General features: G+C 36.5%; 1 protein-coding gene across 1 annotated transcript in view; it reads right to left on the bottom strand.

Moving 5' to 3' along the window:
• The window catches only part of SERPINI2 (serpin family I member 2), a 34,708-nt gene extending 14,096 nt beyond the window's left edge, over positions 1 to 20,612 (bottom strand). The window contains exons 1-4 of the mRNA XM_006077284.4: positions 19,094 to 20,612; positions 12,880 to 13,110; positions 11,260 to 11,454; positions 10,986 to 11,178 (exon numbers count right to left, since the gene is read on the bottom strand). Of these exons, the coding sequence (XP_006077346.2) occupies positions 10,986 to 11,178; positions 11,260 to 11,454; positions 12,880 to 13,110; positions 19,094 to 19,340 (866 nt within the window). The 5' untranslated portion in view covers positions 19,341 to 20,612. The remainder of the gene's footprint in view (positions 1 to 10,985; positions 11,179 to 11,259; positions 11,455 to 12,879; positions 13,111 to 19,093) is intronic.
• Between the last annotated feature and the right edge of the window lie 2,070 nt (positions 20,613 to 22,682).

Genomic DNA, 22,682 nt, shown 5'->3' with positions numbered 1-22,682 from the left:
ATAAAATATTCTATCAGCCTTGAGAGCTGAATTAAAAATGCTTTCTGTCACATAGGAAACCTATCTGGACAATGTTCAATGTAAACTTGGATTCTGCTTTGTATCAGTGTCTGATAGATTAAAGTAAATGAACCTTTGTAAGCACCACTGCAGCTGGTCATAACTTATCTACTCTCACACCCAAACTAATTTTCCCTGAGGTCATGTTCTCTCACCCACACACAGTTCACATTCATGCACTCAGAGATCTGAAGCTGGCCAACCTGGGATGGATTACTAGCCCAGCAAGAACATGGTGTCCTATGGAATGTGTGATCTCTTTCTGAGTCTCTGCGGCACTGCTGCGTCGCATAGCTTACCTAGCTGCTCATCATGTCACTGGCCATTTGCTCTGTTCTGTGCCCTCCTTCATGTTTGCCCCACTTTACACAAGCATTTCCTGACTCCTGCAATTTTGACTCTGCCATTTGCTAGCTGTGTGACCTCTGGCAAGGCATTTACCTGTCTCTATATCAACTGTAACCTAAATATTAAAAATAGATTTCTATCAAATTTATGGTGGTGATTAAGTGAGATATGGCAAACAGGGAAAGCAATCCACTATAATGGATTGTCAAGAAATTTTAAAGCTGAATGAGAATAATAATAATAAACAATACCAACAATATGATATACTGAGTACTAAAAATGCAACAAACATGTTCTCATAATGAGAACAACCCTAAGAGGCAGGTATTGTCAGTCTCTCATTTAACAGTAAGAGAAAAATCTTAGGCAAGACAAAGGTTTTCAACCCTAAGAGGCAGGTATGGTCAGTCTCTCATCTAACAGTAAGAGAAAAATCTTAGGCAAGACAAAGTTTTTCAGTATGGAGATGACAAAGCTCTTGGTCTACAATATTATGTTCTATTCTCCATAATCTTGATTCAACAGTTGATAAAAGATACTGTGAGATGTCACATCCGTCAATATCTTTAAAGAGGGATACTTCTTTGAAGAATTGCGGCTCTTGCTTAGTCATCACTATGAAAGTGAACGTGAAGTGACAGTGTTAGTTCCTCAGTCGTGTCTGACTCTTTCTAACCCCAAGGACCGTCATTACAGGCAGATTCTTTACAGTCTGAGCCACCAGGGAATCCCAGTTATCACTATACTTTTGAATAAAAGCATAGTATTTAATAAGTTCAAAGACTCAGACTGCCAAAAACTTAGACTCTCCCTAATAACTCATAAACTTGCTAATAATTTCAACAGCCTCAGGGACTCTGAATTCTACTCTGCAATCCTAGAAATCCATGGTGCCCAGATTAAGGACTGCTATGAAAGAAGAAAATAAGTCAATATCTTCTCATTTTCCTATAATCAAACTTAAAACCTCAGAATAATCTATTCCTTCTTAGCCCATATGTACTTAGTCATACACTTCAATAAATGTCTTTCTGCATCACCTGCCATTTACATTCCCAGTGAAGCCGCTCTCTTAAGTGCTCACTACTGAGTGCCTGAATTGTTGCAGTGATTTCTTAACATCTTTTGGGTTTCAGTCTTTCCCTCTCTAACACATCCCAAACATCACGACTATTCAAATTAAGCAACAAATTGAACAGCTACTATCTTTCAGATGCATGCACTGCTATGGTACCAAGAAAGGAAATATGCATAGCTTCTGACCTCAACAAGTTTACAACAAGCCTAGTTCAAATCCTTCCTTTTACTGAAGCCTTTGTTTATACAGTTCCAGTCTCTGGTGCGTCCTCTCTCTTCTCTCCTCTCTTTTTCCATGAACCTTGAAGTTCTAACTTATACCATTCTTTCAGTATTTAATTATTAGTAAACTTGTGCAAATCTTGTACCACCCCACCTAAGTGGCAACTCTCTTCTCAATAGAAATCCTGCCTATCATTTTGCGTGTTTCTCAGTTCATCGTTCATAGTGGGGTCCCAATCAATCTATGCTTTTGAACAGGAAATACATTTTCTAATAGTAGTAAACTAATAATAGTATCATAAGGCTATGAACCAATGGAAATGAGAGCTAACCTGTCTCCCAGAACTTAACTGAATGTCAATCAATTCACTTTTTGAGTGACAGTTTCCTTATCTGTGGAATACAATTTATAACCAAGTCAGACTACAGAACTGTAGCATTTAGTATTAAAATGTAAATATTAAATGCTTTACAAAGTTAAAATGGATGTAGATGAAAGTTTCTTGTTTATCTTATTTACATGTATTAAATGATTAACTTTGCACATATACACAATCATAAAAACACAATCTCAAACCTTTTCTTATGCAGTGAAGAATCTGATATATAATAAGGGTGTGTTAGACTCATCAACCTAGGAAATCTAACTATTAAGATGTTTATAAAATTTCATATTAAATTTAGAAAAAGGTAATGTGATTGTTGGTATCCAACTGCAGAATAATGTCCAAAATTAGGTATCCAGTATGTTACAAATAGTAAACATGGAAACCACCCTAGTGTTTTTAGACTATGCTCTGTCCTATTGGCCTCAAATCTAAATGAGTCATACATCAAAGAGAGGAAGAACTGTTTCTATACTATTTCTAACAATAACTATAATCACTCACACACTCTTGCCTACTGTTGCTTATATACAAGCATTCTTATGATTAATTTTTCTTTTCTTGACATTTACTGAATTTTGCCATCAAAGATGCATTTGTTTATTTATTTTTATGGTGACAAAATTTTGCACAGTAGATGTTAAGTGTTGAAGTGTATCCCCTCAACCCCAAATTCATGTGTCAAAGCTCTAACTGCCAACAGCTTACAATGTGACCTTATTTGGAAACAGAGTCATTGCAGATATAATTAGTTAAGTTGAGGATGTGAAAAATTTAACAGACCAAAATAGCAATTAAATAAAGTTGGGAGATGAGAAGAGGGAGCCTACATGCTTTGTGAAGATAATAGCAGAGCCCAACTAAAAGAATAAAGACTCCTCCTCCTTACTGGGAAGGACTCAGCCTATGAAAAATCATGGATTCCTTGTCTACTACAGCCCTCCCAACTTTCTTCTCCTATATATAATCATTCTCCTTCCCTTGCCTTTGGAGGACTTGCATGTGGCTTGCCATAGTTACAGATTCCAAATTGAAATTCTCTGTTGATCCCAAATAAACCTATCTTTGCAGGAGAAACATCTGGCAGTCTATGTGTTTCAGATCAGAGGATCACACTGGAGTAGAGCCAGTTCTTTATCCAATATGACTTACAAGAAATGAAGATGCCACTTAGAGAAAGATGGCCAGAGGGAAAGACTGGCATGATGGCTCTATAAGAAGAGGAACACCAAGGATGATAAACCACAACCGGAAGCTAGACAGAGGCTAGGAAAAATTCCACAGAGTCTCCAAGAGAGCATGGTCCTACTGACCTCTTGATTTTGGACTTCCAGCTTCCAGAACTTTGAGAAAATAAACTTATGTTAAGTCACCTAGTTTGCGGTACTTTGTTACAACAGCTCTGGAAAACTAATAAATTCCCTAATCTATTTCGTCAAAATCTTTAGCTATCAGTTTGAAACTATAATTCACTCATTCAAATATAAAAGGATCACAGCATTGAGTAATAAAATATAAAATTGTAAGTTCACCCAAAAGTTTTTATTGAGCCTGTACAACTTTTCCTCTTCTGCACTGACCACAGATTTGAATGGGTAATTTTCTTTTTATTGAGAGAAAGCATTTTGAGAGAAATGTATTTCAGAGCTTTCAATCCATGATCTGAGCACTCAGGAACCTTAATTCAATACATGCATCCTGATAGACTAAAATTATTCATGAACTTAACACATAAGCAAATCATTCCTTTAAGAAATCAGAAGACTCATCCTTTCAGAGAAAATGGAATACATTTTAAATGTAATGTTGTATTAATGTGACTGAATAATTGATAACAGAATTTTCAGTCTTGTGAATTTTAAATATCTCATTTTTATTTCTCTAGAGAGAAGTTTCCCAAGAAATAACTGATATCCTATCATTCGTTATGCTGCATGGATGGGAAGGAGGATGGCCTCTCTGACATCCTCACAAGGAATGAATCCGAGAGTGACTAAGAAATTGAATTCTGATTTCTGAGATACTTAAAATTAGATAAATGGAAATAACATAGAACCTCTTTGACTACATTTATGTAATTTAACCCAATAATATTAATCCAGAATATACTATTAATGTGTGTGCATGTGCTAATTCGCTTCAGTTGTGTCTGACTCTTTGTGACCCCATGGACTGTAGCCCGCCAGGCTCCTCTGTCCATGGGACTCTCCAGGCAAGAATACTGGAGTGAGTTGCCATCCCTCTGACAGGGGATCTTCCCACTTCTTATGTCTCCTGCATTGGAAGGTGGGTTCTTTACCACTAGCTGTACCTGGGAAGACCATACTATTAATATGCACCATGAAATGTGCTAGGGACTATGGAAGCCAAAATGTCACAAGCCACTGTCCTATGGACTGGACCATAAGTCCGCTGACCTTATGGCCTGCCGCTGTCACAGAACCCACGTTTTAATAAGACAGACAAGAATGTGATGAAGAAATGAAAACGCAACGTAATGCAGGCTATAGTGTAAATCTGCATAAAGTGTTATGGAAATAAAAATAAGGAATGGTTGATTCTAACTGAATATGTTGAGAAACCTACATGCAATTTATTTAAGGGAACCTTGAAGGATGAATGAGAAAATACTGGTTAGACACCATGGAGAAGGGCCTGACCAAGGAAATAGGAGGGATGGAGGTTAAAAAGTCAGAGGAATTCTTTCCCATTTGCTGCTGGCTGAGCAGATATCGTCCAAAGAAAATAAGTCACTTATTTAGCATTTTCTACTTGTTAGGCTTTGTGCTGTGAGTAGAAGTATGTAATGAGATAGTGTAATGGAAGCTACCACCACATTTTTTAAAAAATCTTTGGTGTCTGGAATTTGAAATGAGGGTTGAACTCTACTGCTATAGATTCTAATCGTAACTAGGAATCTAGCTTAAGAGGGGATGGAAGAAAATCTGGCTTACCTTCTTTTTATGCTAGGAAAAGTTGGAGGATTCTGAATGCTGATAGAGATGGGAAAGATACCCCTTTTGGATTAGTGGGCCCTGACATCATGATAATGGTAGGCTAAGGACAGTAACAGACAGAAGACTCCAAGTACAAAGAAATGGCCTACACTCTAGGAATATTCAGCTTCCCTGGTAGCTTGGACGGTAAAGTGTCTGCCTACAATGCGGGAGACCTGGGTTCGATCCCTGGGTCAGGAAGATCCCCTGGAGAAGGAAATGGAAACCCACTCCAGTATTCATGCCTGGAAAATTCCATGGACCGAGGATCCTACAGTCCATGGGGTCGCAAAGAGTCAGACACGACTGAGTGACTTCTCTTTTTCTTCTTCTAGGAATATTCATCCCTGGAAACAGGTTTTAAACTACTTTTCACCTCATAAGCCTTTTTTATTATTATATTTTAGTAGTGTTAGTCATGTCCGACTCTTTGCAACCCCATGGACTGTAGCCTGCCAGGCTCCTCTGTCCATGGAATTCTCCAGGCAAGAGTACTACATTGGGTAGCCACACCCTTCTCCAGGGGATCTTCCCCACCCAGGGACTGAACCCTGGTCTCCTGCACTGCAGGCAGATTCTTTACCGTCTGAGCCACCAGGGAAGCCCCATATTAGATTTCAGTAGACTTTAGTTAAACATTGAAGTTGATCTTGCTTGTATGGACTTGTCAAAGGCTACCCTAACACAGTGCCACAAACTATGTGGCTTAAATAACAGAAACATATTGTCTCGCAGTTCTGTAGTTTGGAAGTTCAAAATCAAGGCATCTGCAGGATTGGTTTCCTATGAGAGTTGTGAGGAAAACATCTATTCCAGCTTCTCCCCTTGACTTGTAGATAGCCATCTTAACCCTGTGTCTCTTCATAACACCTTCCCTGTTTGTGTATCTTTGAGTCTAAATTTCTCCTTTTTATAAAGGAGTCACATGGGATTAGAGTCCACCCTATTGACTTCACTTTAACTTGATTACTTCTACAAAGATTCTATCTCCAAATAAGAAAACATTCTGTTGTAGTGGGAGTTAGCATTTCAACATACAAATTTGAGACGCACATAATTCAGCTCATAGCAGTTGTTCTTGGAGAAATTAAAAGCAAAGTCTGTGTCCACACTATGGGAGAAGTTGTATGAGAAACGTGGCTACAGTTTGGAGAGGCTAATAACAGGTCTTGAAGTTTGAAAAGGGCTGTCCAGACTGCAGTGGTCTAAATGGATTTGTGGACTATGAACCATTGCTGTGGGGATTCCTAATGTGGTAGAGAAAGAAATTCTGGTGAAAGTCTATATTTTCTACTGTCAATTGATCTTGGAACTTATCGCATTCCTACTTAGACATTTGATATCTAGACTGAAGAAGCTGGAGCCATCTTGGTTATAGATGCCATTATCTCATTCTGTGCTAATAAAACCACAACTCAAGACATCAGTGACTCTCTTAAGACCCCACTGCTAGTAAATAGTATAGACACTCCTCAAACTCAGGGCTTTCTATGTATGTCCTTTTCTACTAATCTTCCCAAAGGGAAGAGAGAGAGAGATGTAAATTTGAAAATAAACAATTTCAAAAATTATTATTTCTCTGATTAATAAGCAAATTATCTGTCACATACACCATTATATACCCAATGTTTGGCACATAGTAGGAGCTTAAAAAAATACTCTGAAAGACCAAATAACATCCAGATAGAGATTTATAGACAGTAGAGAATTAGAATAGAGATTGGAACTTAAGAGTTGGATATTAGAGACATGAAATATAAGGAACAAAAATAAAAAGAGAGTAGGAATAGGAAATTTCTGAAAATGAAATCTGATAAACATTATCCTGGGACAGAAAGAAAAAATGTGTAAGTCAAGGAGCAGGAAAATTTCACAGAAAGAGAGAAAAATAAATAAAAGTAATGCCAGAGGGGTTAAAGAAAGAAAGGTTTTTAATAAAAAGAGATGATTAAAAATATGTGGATCAAGAGCCCAGAGTTAAGGTGAAGAAAGCATAGGATACTTCTTTCTCCTGAGTATCAATGAAGATAGAGGAAGAGAAGTTTAGCAAAGATTCATACAATTTTTGAGATGAAGTGTAGAGAGGTGAGTATACATAATAGTATGTTTTCTTTAAGAAACAGGGAGTTGAGACATACATTGAGAGTAAGATAATCAACATGAAGCAGTACCTGGAGAGCAGAAGTAAAGTCTTGGTAAAGTGTTAGAAAAGAACATTCTCTGAAGATGGATTGTTAAGCTGCAGCCTAAGGGAGGCCAGTGACTGCTTTGGGGCTTTTCCTTAACAAAATCAGTAGTTAAGGAACCCAAGAGACTTTTTGAGTAGATTGAGGATTCAGGATGAAGAGAAAATTACAAAGGAGCAAAGAGGGGTGACAAAAATATGGCAAATGTTTGGTGACAGTACAATTCAAACAACTAACTAGATCCTAGCTAAGCACAAACAGAAAGAAAAGTCAAGCAGGTGGAGAGACAGAGAGCCAGGCAAATGGGGCACTGCATATCAGGGCACATGAAGGCCCTGATAAGTTTGAAGAAAAATATAGGAATGACAGGATGGAAAATAATCTATTAGACATCTCTCCTTTTAAAAATTCAGGTTGAGAGTTATTTAGACACATCTTTTGCTCTGAAGTTTCTCGTGTCTCCCAGAAGCATGATATCAAGAAGTTAGTGTTTATAATGATGGCTTCTTGAGATATGTGTTTGTGATTTCCATTTTGTAATAACTATCCAAAATGAACCCAATATTTTGTAATAACTATAAATGGAAAGTAACCTTTAAAATTGCATAAAAATGAGAAGTTTTAAATATATATATATATACCCCAATAATAAATATTATCCTAGGATCCTACTTATAATTTAATGACTGTTGGAGAAGGCAATGGCACCCCACTCCAGTACTCTTGCCTTGAAAATCCCATGGACGGAGGAACCTGGTAGGCTGCAGTCCAGGGGGTCGCAGTTTCATGCATTGGAGAAGGAAATGGCAACCCACTCCAGTGTTCTTGCCTGGAGAATCCCAGGGACGGGGGAGCCTGGTGGGCTGCCGTCTCTGGGGTTGCACAGAGTCGGACATGACTGAAGTGACTTAGCAGCAGCAGCAGAGCACTCTCTATACAGTCTATACATATATGTGTATATATATATACCCTCTATACAGTCTAAACGGTGTATAGAGTCTATACACCTTCTTTACAGTCTATACAGCTCTATATAGTCAGCAAAATCAAGACCAGGAGCTAACTGTGGCTCACATCATGAATTCCTTATTGCCAAATTCAGACTTAAATTTAAAAAAGAAAGGAAAACCATTAGGCCATTCAGGTATGACCTAAATCAAATCCCTTATGATTATACAGTGGAAGTGACAGATTCAAAGCATTAGATCGATAGACAGAGTGCCTGAAGAACTATGGATGGAGATTCATGACACTGTACAGGAGGTGGTGATCAAGACCATCCCCAAGAAAATGAAAGCAAAAAGGCAAAATGGTTGTCTGAGGAGGCCTTACAAATAGCTGAGAAAAGAAGAGAAGCTAAAGGCAAGGGAGAAAAGGAAAGATATACCCATTTGAATGCAGAGTTCCAAAGAATAGCAAGGAGAGATAAGAAAGCCTTCTTCAGTGATCAATGAAAAGAAATAGAGGAAAATAATAGAATGGGAAAGACTAGAGATCTCTTCAAGAAAATTAGAGATACCAAGGGAACAGTTAGAACTGGACGTGGAAAAACAGAGTGGTTCCAAATCGGGAAAGAAGTATGACAGAATAAAGGACAAATAATATGGACGGACCTACAGAAGCAGAAGATATTAAAAAGAGGTCACAGCAATAAACAGGAGAACTATACAAAAAAGATTTTCATGACCCAGATAACCATGATGGTGTAGTTATCTGAGCCTAGAGCCAGACATCCTGGAGTACACTCACCTAGAGTCAGACATCCTGGAGTACGAAGTCAAGTGAGCCTTAAGAAGCATCACTACAAACAAAGCTAGAGGAGGTGATGGAATTCCAGTTGAGCTATTTCAAATTCTAAAAAATGATGTTGTGATAGTGCTGCACTGAATATGCTAGCAAATTTGGAAAACTCAGCAGTGGCCACAGGACTGGAAAAGGTCAGTTTTCATTCCAATCCCAGAGAAAGGCAATGCCAAAGAATGCTCAAACTACCGCACAATTGCACTCATCTCACACGCTAATAAAGTAATGCTCAAAATTCTCCAAGCCAGGCTTCAACAGCACATGAACCATGAACTTCCAGGTGTTCAAGCTGGATTTAGAAAAGGCAGAGGAACCACAGATCAAATTGCCAACATCCGCTGGATCATTGAAAAAGCAAGAGAGTTCCAGAAAAACATCTACTTCTGCTTTATTGACTATACCAAAGCCTTTGACTGTGTGGATCACAATAAACTGTGGAAAATTCTTCAAGAGATGGGAATACCAGACCACCTGACCTGCCTCCTGAGAAATCTGTATGCCAGTCAAGAAGTAACAGTCAGAACTGGATGTGGAAAAGCAGAGTGGTTCCAAATCGGGAAAGGAGTACGTCAAGGCTGTATATTGTCACTCTGCTTAATTAAGTTATATGCAGAGTACATCATGAGAAACGCTGAGCTGGATGAAGCACAAGCTGGAATCAAGATTGGTGGGAGAAATATCAATAACCTCAGATATGCAGATGACACCACCCTTATGGCAGAAAGTGAAGAAGAACAAAAGAGCCTCTTGATGAAAGTGAAAGAGGAGAGTAAAAAAGTTGGCTTAAAACTCAGCATTCAGAAAACTAAGATCATGACATCTGGTCCCATCACTTCATGGGAAATAGATGGGGGAACAATGGAAACAGTGGCTGACTTTATTTTTTGGGCTCTAAAATCACTGCAGGTGGTGATTGCAGCCATGAAATTTAAAAAAGCTTGATCCTTGGAAGAAAAGTTATGACCAATTACTTTTCCACCAAAGGTCCATCTAGTCAAAGCTATGATTTTTCCAGCAGTCATGTATGGACTACTATAGTGAGAGCTGGACTATAAAGAAAGCTGAGCACTGAAGAATTGATGCTTTTGAACTGTGGTGTTGGAGAAGACCACAGTTGAGAGTCCCTTGGACTGCAAGGAGATCCAACCAGTCAATCCTAAAGGAGGTCAACCCTGAATATTAACTGGAAGGACTGATGTTGAAGCTGAAACTCCAATACTTTGGCCACTTGATGCGAATAACTGACTCACTGGAAAAGACCCTGATGCAGAGAAAGATTGAAGGCAAGAGGAGAAGGGGACGACAGAGGATGAGATGGTTGGGTGGCATCACTGACTCAATGGACATGAGTTTGAGTAAGCTCTGGGGGTTGGTGATGGACAAGGAAGCCTGGTGTGCTGCAGTCCATGGGGTTGCAAAGAGTCAGACACAACTGAGCAACTGAACTGAACTGAACTGAACAGAGAGCACCCTCTATCAAAGGTAACAACATATTTTTTAAGTGTATAATATCACAAGTGTCTTGGGAATTTTATTTTCCTTAAACACAAGAGAAGATAAAATATTTTAAATTTCAACCAGAAAAAAAAAGTTAGAGAAAAATAAGTTTGTATAATAAAAAGAGTAATAATTCTTTTTAATCCCAGCATTCTGTTTTGAAGACTTATATTTGTTCATTCCTTTCAGAGAATATTGAGTACTTAAATTCTATCCTCCTCATGGCAAAACAATGCTGGCAATGTTCAGACCCACTTTGTATCCATAAAGTAGAGTAACAATTCCGAACAGGCTTTTCTTTTTATTTTTGTCAATAGGCTTTTTAAGCATTAGTTATTTTTCAGCCAGCTATTGAAATCCGTCTGTAAGTGAAAACATAAGAACCAGAGTGATAAAATGACATTACCAACCTAGGAAGGCTTATTTCCACTTCCTGTTCTTGCATCTCAGAGAACCATTGCAGGATTTGAGGAGCAGTAATTAGCTTTTCCATTTCTTCTATGTTCATGTGTTCTGCAGGAAGTATGATAATTAAACTAAACTCATCACCTTTATAAGGTAATTCCAAAACCTGGTAGTTTATGGAGGATTCAGAAAAATAACCTGAAACAGAGAAAATAAAATATTAATATACTTAGCAATTCCCAAAGTTGTCCTTTAGAGTGTGGTTTTTTTCCATATTACCATATTTCGTTCTCAGAAGAGCCTTCATCATTGGAATTTTGACTGCTGTGCCATCTTTCAGAGTGAAATTCATCAGTTGCGTGTCCTCTTTGTTGAATTTCTGTTTCCAATCCCCTTTGAAATAAATAGCATTCACCAGAACCAGCCGAGTCAGAGGACCAAATTCTTCCCCTGAAAACATGTCTTTAATTTTTCCTGGGGAGGGTATAGAGGAAGAGGCAAAAAGAAACATGCAACAGTAATTCAAAGAACTGCTTTAAATTAAATTAAAACAAAAATTTATCTTGCTAATCAATTAAAAATAGGGTGTTTTATCATTTAAACGTGGCAATTTTGGAGGAGTTAAGGAGGAGCTTTATTAAATATTCACAAAAAAACGGGTACAAACAGGACTTCATTAGGAAACAGGAGATACGGAATTATCTTAGACAAATTTAGACAGACCTAGCAATGGCTGCTCTTTGGTGAAATCATTTGTGTAAATTGCTTTTCAGATAGAAAGAACAAAATCAAGTATCTCTTCATATCTGTTGTTATTTTTCAAACTATTTCTAAGTTCTTCAGCAAGTCAATCAGAATTAATAAATTAGTGGTCCACTCAAATTCTCTGCTGTTGCATCTGTAGCCATTGACCATTGAGAAAGGATAAGAATGGAGTTGCCAATGTGATGTTCCTCTTCTAAAAAATCAGTCTCTGATTTTTATGTCTAATGAGTATTTCAAAGCTATGAGTCCACAGCATGATCAGCTGCCATGGAGCTGTCTACGGATGTTCTTAATGTGTATCCCAGTAATAGTGCTTGCCTGTGAACAGCGCTCACAATACCCATCTCACACTTTCAACTTCTGCTTCTCCATCAGAGGCTCCCCACGTACAACAGAGTCTCATCTTATACATCACAGATTTTTTTTGGTTTAAATAGCAGAATGAATGAACGAAGAAACAAGTTGCTATTAATTGAGGGCCTGATATATACTGGTCTCTTCACACACATTCTTTTTAATCTTTCAATAATCCTGAAACATTATAATAGTATCTTCATTTTAAATGGGGCATGGCTTAGAACTTGTCAGGATTTGAACTCAGATCTGTATGAGCTTAAACTTGTGTTCTACTATGTCTCTAAGTAGTGCCTTTGGAATTTCTGCTAGCTTATACTTAAAAGTTTAGATTACAACTCTATGATAGAACTATCAATGTTTATTATGAAACATTAACACATCCAATGAATATGAGTTAATTATTTACAGTCTATGTGGGAAAGAAAACATCTGAGATGGATAGATTTAAGTCTTATCTGGCCAAAGATATTATTCCTGCTGTCATACTTTAAAAAACACACTTTAATAAAAGATTACTATTAAAATTCTTCCTGTAAGAATTCTTAAACAGGTTACCTGTCCAAAAAAGAAAAAATCTGTATACTTTTCAAAGCCGCTTACAATGTCTCTCTATTTCACAATTCAGTGTTAATTTGAATAACAGGGAAGCAAAACAGAGGAACTGATCCCTCTAAGCCACAGTTTAATCGGAAAATATTCAATCATTCTTTACTTTAGTATATTAAAAACCATGAATACAATGGCAAATAATGACTTTATGGAAATGGGAAACTTTACCATCTGTTTTCCTTTCTACCCAGTTACTTATTGTCTCTGCACAAGCCTTTGCATTCTGAAAATCCACCAGTTTTATGGCACTCTGAAAAAATTCCTTGTTTCCATGGAGATACTGTTCTTTCACAGTGAATCCTTCTTGAAGGTAGAGGGCATTGGCAAGATTAAATGTAAATTCTTGTTTTTTCTCTGAGATGGCAGAGAAAAATGACTTCAGCTCAGAAAATTCTTCTCCTGAAAAATAATTATAATGTACACTGACATACTGAACAACATAAAAACAACAGCTTCTCAGCTTTACTTCTAAGCACTCTGATTCATATCACCATTTTTTAGCACCCTAAGGTACAACTAACGACATTTTCTAAGTTAGTATAAATATTTTAAGCATTTATCTCTTGTGGAATATGCATTTTGTAGAGAAACTAGCTCTCCTACAGGAAAAAAATTGTCCATGTAAATTTGAAATTCGTCAAAAATGAGAATATGCATTCAAAAAGGTTGAAGGAAACTCCCTCTTTTAGTCAAATTTAGCTCATTCTTAGTTGTTGGAAAGGTATCTTTAGAATCTCATCCTATGCATAATATGAGATATTTGTGAAGGAGGTATACTAATGAATGCTGATGAGGGCTAAGACAGTGATAAACAATCCTTTTCAATACTACTTTTATTTCAGTTTAAGAAAGAATTGCTCTCATATGAGGAACTGTGCCTGTCCATGTTTTGAAATTTATGAGGTAACCCTTGTAATCATCTCTAGAGATGCTAAGGATCAGAATTGCCTATTTCTCCAGGTTCATGAGTCTCTATACTTTGGTTGTCTATGTGAACAATAAAAATATTTAACCATTCCAACTATAACCACTAGCCAAATGCATCTGTTAGAGTCAGCTAAGAATCACTGTTGGTCTATACTTATTTATCGTCGGGTCATTCTGACTACAGTGTTTTCAGGAAAGTGTATGTGCTATGAAAGAATTCAGCTCTGATCGTTGCTCAGTGGCTTCCAATTTATTACCAGAGGGCACCAATATTTTATATTTCCTTCTGGCTTCATTTTGGAACTCAATCATTAAATCAGGGAACTGCATTTCAAATCCACAGTTCTTCAGAGCCTTTGTTTATTTTGAGTTAAATACTGAAAATACCACTTTCACAACTTAAAATTTGATTGCATGCAATTTATCTCTACAGAAGAAAACACAAATGGCTCATCATTGGGAAATGTCCACTGAATAAAGAATAAAAGACCGAGAGGAACTTGCTATGAGGTGTCTATTGGAAATCAGATGTGTACATGTGTGTGTAAACATTTTATTAATATCAGAGAGCTAGTAGCCCATAGGACATCTTTGTGCAAATAAGTTGTGCTCTCACTGGGTAGTTGTGGGGGCACAGCATCCCCATTACCTCATATTTTGTCCAGCTGAGTGAAGGCCACATTTCAGTCCCCACTTGTCCTTTTGTTCTGGCTCAGTTGTGTCCAACTCTTTTGTGACCCCACGGATTGTAGCCCTCCAGGCTTCTCTGTCCATGGAATTTTCCAGGCAAGAGTACTGGAGTGGGTTGCTATTTCCTACTCCAGGGGATCTTCCCAACCCAGGGGTCAAACCCTGTTGAGCCATCTGGGAAGGTTCTCTTGTGCAAATTCAGCCTACATAACCACAGAACAGACTCGGAAGGTATATCGCATTACATTTCAAACTCCATGATTCTCCATTCATGGGGATATAGACACAGACGTAAACAATTTTAGATACAAAAACTCTCTTCCATATAATTGGATCTGAAGAATATCAGTGATTCTTTACAACCCTGGAATTCCTTACGTAATGAAGAATGTTAATCTATTTTACTTATTTATACAATTATTTCAGATGCAATCACTTCTTACTATTGGAAGCTGAAATATTATCTCAATAGCTGAAAAGTTACCAAGAGGACTTTCTGAGTGAAGACATGAGAGCTTCTCCAAAAGAATTAATTAAAGTCAGGAATAAAATGGCAAACTTTGAAACCAATTTTCAGAAGTTCATAATTTATGAACATCTTTAAAGGATTTGGAGAAAAAAATGAGAGGAGGAAAAAAAATAGTTCCAACTCATTTGTCAGAGCAAATAAATTTATGTCATGTACTTTAGGTCTAAGACTGTATGACAGTCAGCTGCTCTTTGATAAATTGCTGGACTCAGAAGTCAATGAAAAAATATAACCAATAGCACAAGTTTGGAGAATATAAAGTTATCTGCCTTATAAATTTAATTTACAGATTAATAGCTTCTTTTAGCATAGATCAAAAAGAATATATATACATGGCTCCTAATAAGCAGTAAGTTAATTTCATTTCCTAAAATAGAGCCATGGAAAACCTACAGGTCATGGAGTGAATGTGACTTTTGGTGAATGTGACTCTGGTTTGGTTGTATCAGACCTCCAAAAAAGTTCTAAATTTTGGTACATGTTTACTTCTCCTGCTATTGAAAGCCTTAAGGCCAACTGTGTGTACAATGTGAGAGATCCAAAGATGAAAACAAAGACAGTCATAGGATTATAGATTGTTTTAGCTAAAAGGTCCGTGTGTGCTGTGCAGTGCTTAGTCGCTCAGTCGTGTCTGACTCTTTGTGGTCCAATGACCGGTAGACCCCCAGGCTCCTCTGTCCATGGAAATTCTCCAGGCAAGAATACTGGAGTGGGTTGCCATGCCCTCCTCAAGGGTATCTTCCCAACCCAGGGATCAAACCCAAGTCTCCGGCATTGCAGGTGGATTCTTTACCATCTGAGCCACCAGGGAAGCCCATAGAAATCATCTAATCCAAACTCATTTTATAATGAAGAATCTAAAATCCAGAGAGATAAGATAGCTTGAAAGGTGGCCCATCACAGGGTCATTTGGACACATAACCAAGCCAGGAGTTCATGGCAGTTCTCTTTCCATAAACTGCTTAGAATAAAGAAACACCTTTAAGTTAGTCTTCAATTAATAAGCAGCTTTATTAGAAGCAAAGCAAAATGGAGTATTATCAGATGTTCAGTAAACAGGAGAAGGTAAATTTTGAACAGATTGTTTTAGCAATGGGGAAAGAAGAGTAAGTGAGGACACTGAGAGCCCCAGGGTGGGTAGGATGCCAGGAGCTTTAAGCCCATCTGCAGAGTAAGCAGGTTATGAAAAAGGTTGGTAGCAGGGAAGGCAAATATAGCCTGATTCAACAGATAGCACCATTTGACAATCAGAGGGAACTGAAGGCAGGGCCAGGACCAAGATGGGTCAATGAGACCCTCATTTTGGCATAAAGTTTAAGGAGATGGCAACACATTCAGTGATCAGGATAAACAATATTTTACTGAAATGTATTTTAAATATCAATATTAACACAAAGAAAGCCACGATGAACAAAACATAAAAATTTAAAGTAAAGGCAAGATCATAATTATTGATTTTTCTTTTTGCCCTGAGTTCCAGTATGGCCCTGCCAGGCACTACCTTCTGATCTGTTGCACCCTTTGTTTTACCCTGAAATCATTTTGCATCTCTTTCTTTTCATCTTCCTGCACTTTTTTCTCACTGCTCTCCTTCTTAACTTCTTTCTAAAAATTTTCCAGAGTTTCATATTTATATTTTCTCCCTTTTTGGTTGGTCTTTCTTTTCTTTTTGCACTTATCCACCATCTGCGCCTCTCTCCTTTAACAAAGTATAAGAGATAGCAGCAAGGAGATCCAACCAGTCAGTTCTAAAGAAAATCAACCCTGAATATTCATTGAAAGGACTGATGCTGAAGCTGAAGTTCCAACTGATGCAAAGAGCCGACTCATTAGAAAAGACCCTGATGCTGGGAAAGATTGAAGGCAGGAGGAGAAGGGGATGACAGAGGATGAGATGGTTGGATGGCATCACCAACTCGATGGACATGAGTTTGAGCAAGCTCCAGGAGATGGTGATCGACAGGGAAGCCTGGCATGCTACAGTCCATGGGGTTGCAAAGAGTCAGACATGAACTGAGTGACTGAACAACTACAACAACAACAACAAGAGAGAGCAAATTTGGTAGATTTTGTTATGTATGTTACAAAGTTAATGTTTAATTATGTGTATATATTCTTTCAAAGAAAATATTAAAATTTTCATTGTTGCTTTTGTGAGCTATAACCCTCAGTGAATCATTTTTGGAATTAGTTCTGGGCAAGTTACTCAACCTTTCTTGGTGTCCTCATCTGTATAGCAGGTTTATGTCTGGCTCACAGAGTAATTGTGAAAAGTAAATAAAATAAAGTATACTGAGTACGTAAAACAGTGACTGGTACACTATATATATTTGATAGTTTTAGCATTGTTACTATTATGTTCACAATCCAGAGTTGTTAAGACTCCCATGTTCCTCTATAAGATGAATTCATTTAAAGTAATTTACATTTCAAAGGCTCTAATTTTGCTAGTTTACCGTGGAATCAACTTTACATATTTTCATGAATGTTCTATTACTTTTCAAAGCAATATCATGTGATATAAATGTTTCTGGGACTGTGTCGTGGGATTTACTGAAATTAACACAGACAATGAAGACCAGATCCGGAATACAGTGACTTCATTTTACATTATCCACAAAGGACAACTCTGTCAAGTAACTTCACTATCATCAGTTTCTTTTCTACATAAAACTGCCTTTAAAATGAAGCAAATGGAACCTTGTAAATTGTTTGCTTAGGAAAACAGTTTTCTAAATGTAACTACTCTATGCTGGGCTTCCCTGGTGGCTCAGTGAAAAGAATCTGCATGCAATGCAGGAGATGCGGTTGGAAAGATCCCCTGGAGAAGGAAATGGCAACCCACTCCAGTCTTCCTGCCTGGAGAATTCTATGGACAGAGGAACCTGGTGGGCTACAGTCCATGAGGTCAAAAAGAGTCAGACACAACTTAGCAACTAAACAACAACTATTCTACACTAGGGCAGACATACTGAAATTAGTTACAGTTACAGTGATTAAATACCCAAATAAAAAATCTGTATGTTGCGTCTAATATTTAGGATATGACATCTGACAGTGATATAAAAGTTTAAAATTCAAATCATTATAGAACTTGGAAACACAGGATAGCTAGGGAGATGGACAACCACACCTTAACATGGGATCAACAGCACTAAAGTGTCTACACAATGTCTCATGTAGGCCACTGAGAGACTAGATTAACAACTGCTCATACACAAAAGGGTCTCTGATGAGTCATGTAAATGATTCTTTTAAAAAAATATTTAGAAGCTATTAAATAAGCTTTGAAACTGTATAAGTAAATGCTTTTTCTTGGTCTCATTTAAGTGAAAAAGTTAAATTTCAATTAAAAAACTATCTTTTAAAAGCCTACAAAATAATGAGACACAAAGATTTCTAGGTGATGTTGGTCACTGAAGCATTTGGGGAACACATGTATACCTGTGGCGGATTCATTTTGATATTTGGCAAAACTAATACAATTATGTAAAGTTTAAAAATAAAATAAAATTAAAAAAAAATAATAAAAAAATAAAAATATACTCTGAAACAATTGCATGATCTGAAAAAAGAAATCAGAACACAGTAAGTGCTAGTGGAAGAATATATGTATACATATATATGGGTGTATATCCACTTATGGGAGAAGGCGATGGCACCCCACTCCAGTACTCTTGCCTGGAAAATCCCATGGACGGAGGAGCCTGGTGGGCTGCAGTCCATGGGGTCGCTAAGAGTTGGACACGACTGAGCGACTTCACTTTTACTTTTCACTTCCTGCATTGGAGAAGGAAATGGCAACCCACTCCAGTGTTCTTGCCTGGAGAATCCCAGGGACGGGGGAGCCTGGTGGGCTGCCGTCTGTGGGATCACACAGAGTCGGACACAACTGAAGTGACTTAGCAGCAGCAGCATATCCACTTATACACACACACATGCACACATACCATGATCTCAATGAAAACTGGCCAAAGCAGGCCAGAAGAAAATATACAGACATAGTCACAATTTTTATGTATATAGAATCAATTTTTTATAAATTATTTTGGTAATATTTTCCTTAATAAAATTGCTTACATTGATAATTATTTGCATTTAAAATTCTCCATATTATTATAATTTTATAACTTTCAAAATTTACTAAAGTTGTATGACCCTTAGCTTCTCTAATAGTTTAAAAATAAATTTGCCCAGATCTTATCCAGTGTAAATAATCATGTGGAAAAATTTTACCAGTTGAGGTGTCCTGAAATTTTAAAGTTTGTCTTATCTGCTGTTGTGCTTTTCCTTTTGCTCCCAGTTGTACCATTCCAAGGGCCAAAGTTGTTCCAAGAGGTGAAATTATGATGTTGTTCTTATGAGATAAACCAACAGCTTGATAAAGATCCACTACAAATTCAGCATTTCTTTGAGCCAAGGGGCTTGAGGCTTGACTTCCAGAAAAAGTCAATAGAAGACTCCACAGCAGGATCTTATCCATTTTGACCTCTGTGCATTCATTAATTCAAAATTCATTAGTTTTTTAAAGTAATCAGAGTTTATCATAGTAAGTTCAATAGAAAGATTTCTACCTATTAGAACTTTCCATCTTATTGGAACAAACTACCACAAAATTATTTTAATGCAAATTTTCAGACTAAGCATCATCTATTAGAAGAAATGGGTTATATGCTATTAGCATTTTTTACATGCATTCAACAAGCAGTATAGAATGTATTGCAGCTTTTTTTTTAATTAAAGGAGAAATTATAATTCTGGAACATTATCAACAGCAATACTATCTCTGAATAGCGATAGGATACTTCTTTGCATCTTTGCCCATGGTTTTAAATGAGACACTTGTGGCTCTGATATCAAGGGAAACTTTTGTCCAGATGATTCTAAAACAGGTAAAAGAACAAAGGAGAAATGGAATAAAAACTAAATACATTCCAGTGTGGCTTTGAACATGTAACATTAGGAAGTTAAAGTACTCTAAACCAGTTCAGTAATCTGGCTAACTTCTTACAGTAACAAGTCTCACACATTACAGAATCCTGCTGCTGTAGGATGAAAGAACTCCCAAACCCACCCCAAGGGAAGTACAAAAAAAAAAAGCTCAGAAAAAAACTATAAAGAAACAAAATTGCAATCAAATACAAACAGTACAGCAACAACATAAGAAAGCATTTTAAAAAATCAAAGAATAATTTGACAAATAAATTAACAAATATAAGAAAGTTGCAATTGAAAACTGTAACCAATTCACAACACTAATGACACCCTATTAAAACGCTCTCCACAAAAATTGCAAGAAACCCAACCATCTCATTACATCTGGAGTAGAATGATTTTTGCCATATTGCTGCAGACTCGAGGAGAATACTGACTCTGAAGTACTTGAAATTTTAAGTATTTTAAATGAAATTTTAAATTAATTTTTAAACTATTTTAAATTTAAGAAACACTAATTTTTACCTTACAAATAATATATTTTAGTAGCTTTAAGTAACTCCTAGTTTAACCCTCTCAGGAAGTAACTCTCTATTGGAGGAAAAAGTGAAAACCTCTGGAATAATGTTTTATTAGTCTTATATTTAAAAAATGAAGAACTATATTTCTAGTGTTCTGCAGATTATTAGGAAGGCTTCCATGACCCCTAAATGGTTGAGTCACTAAGAATCACCATTATACATAAAGATGGTCATGGTGGTGTGTAGTCACCAAATCATGTCCGACTCTTCTGACCCCATGGACTGTAGCCCACCAGGCTTCTCTGTCCATGGAATTTTCCAGGCAAAAATACTGGAGTGGGTTACCATGCCCTCCCCCAGGGGATCTTTCTGACCCAGAGATCAAGCCTAGGTCTCCTACACTGAGCATCGAACTCAGATCTCCTGCATTGCAGGTGGATTTTTTACCAACTGAGCCACCAGAGAAGCTCCATGCATAAAGATACTAATAGTCAATTATGTCCCAAAACTAAGCTATAAAGTCATTATCTAGATATTTCCATTTTTTTTCTGAAATGTGTAGCTAAACTCTATTTGCTTAGATATACAACTTACAAAGGAAAAAAACCCTCAAAATACAAGCTAAACAGTTTTTAGAAAATAACATGTTAACAAACTACAAATATAAATATATGCTATCAAGCAAATGCCTTTTTGAGAATTAAATCAGTACATCAGCTCGTGAGTGGTAGTACAACAATAGTAAAAGCCAGAGTGTAAAGGAAGTTTTACATACAAAATAAATAATATCTGTGTATCATTTTCTAATATATTCATCATCTTATGAGATTTCTGACTGAAATATCAGTTTGTAGACATGTTATTAATATTTTTAAGTCATAAACTGGCAACTTATTTGGCACATTTTTAAGTACTTGGTTTATATTAGAGTAATAAATATTATGAAGGATGCAATTTTTCCTTAGTAATATAATCTGGGAGTTGTCCTATTAACAATCTTAATAATTAAAGTATATATCCTCTGAGCATCTGTTTTCCCAGAAAAATTTTAGGCACTTAATAAACTACAAGCTCATACAAAAAAAAAACATGTTTTTAAAATTCACTTACCTCATTGGGTTTCAGGTTGTATCTCATCAGAAAACATGAAGGACTGGTGAACTAAGCAACCTGATGGATAGTTCTATAAGAATCTGACCTTCAAACTGATAGTGAAAATTTAAGGAAATTTTAGTCTTTATAGGAAAATAAAATGATGTGTTAATTTGACACATGTAAATTATACCTGCACCAACGTGAATTGAAATGCCATTCCTCTATTAACACTCATGGTCAAAGTTATTGCATACATACTTCATTCAAAAGCTATTTAATTTTAAGATACTTACCCCAAAATCGGCTTCTGATTACTCACTGTAATGGTACAGCTAAAATGTGCCTGCTGGGAAACACTAGCACATAGGACACCTGATCAGACAAGGCCAACTCTATTTATCTTGAACATTGCCCAATTCATTCCTCTAAAACCAAAGCAGGTGTTCACATTTGTACAGAAGGACTAACATGACCAGGTTAATGATCAATTATGAAATATGCAAGCATCGAGGAGAAAACAATAGAATTTTTTTAATCATTAAGTTTGAATTATTATTTCATCCATTATTTCATGATTGCACAACAAACACACACACACATAGTAAGTAGAAACAAAATGTGGAAGAATGTGCCAGTGGTTGTAAATTTGCTAGTAATTAGTTCTTTTTGTTTTTTATAGGACTCTCACATCAGATTACCAGTGTATTCCATCATAAATATTTCAGAATGCCTATAAGGAAAAGAATAAAGCTAAATCAAATCCAAAACGCGGAGACAAATTACTGCTGTGTTTACAGAGAACTCAACAATTCATCAAATTATACAATAGTCAGAGGAGTTTCCTGTGGATATAAGGCCATTTGAAGCCTTAGGAAAAGGAGTGAATCTTGAAGAAATACAGTCTTTATGTTGAGCAAAAAGACCAGATTAAGATTATTGATTTACCAAATTATCAAGATAATATTATTAAATATAAATAATTTGATAATAAACATTGGTGTTACATTTAAATGCTTTTAAAATTCTATATGATGTTCTCTACAAAGAGGTTATTAATAAAAATGTATACATAATTGAATGGGTTTTGATCTCATTTTTCTAATTCAAATCAATCACATCAATGGCAGTTAGATATTAAACACATTGGTTTATTTATCAGAGGCTTCTCTGAAAAGGAAATTCAGTTTAGTTTCAATTAAACAAATATTCACTATTGATCACTAAATGTAATATTATTTCTGATATCCTTATGAGAAAGAAATACAGTGAATGTA

Source organism: Bubalus bubalis, chromosome 1 (assembly GCF_019923935.1).
Source record: "Bubalus bubalis isolate 160015118507 breed Murrah chromosome 1, NDDB_SH_1, whole genome shotgun sequence".
Classification (NCBI taxonomy): domain Eukaryota; kingdom Metazoa; phylum Chordata; class Mammalia; order Artiodactyla; family Bovidae; genus Bubalus; species Bubalus bubalis.
This window is presented reverse-complemented; position numbering and strand designations above follow the sequence as displayed.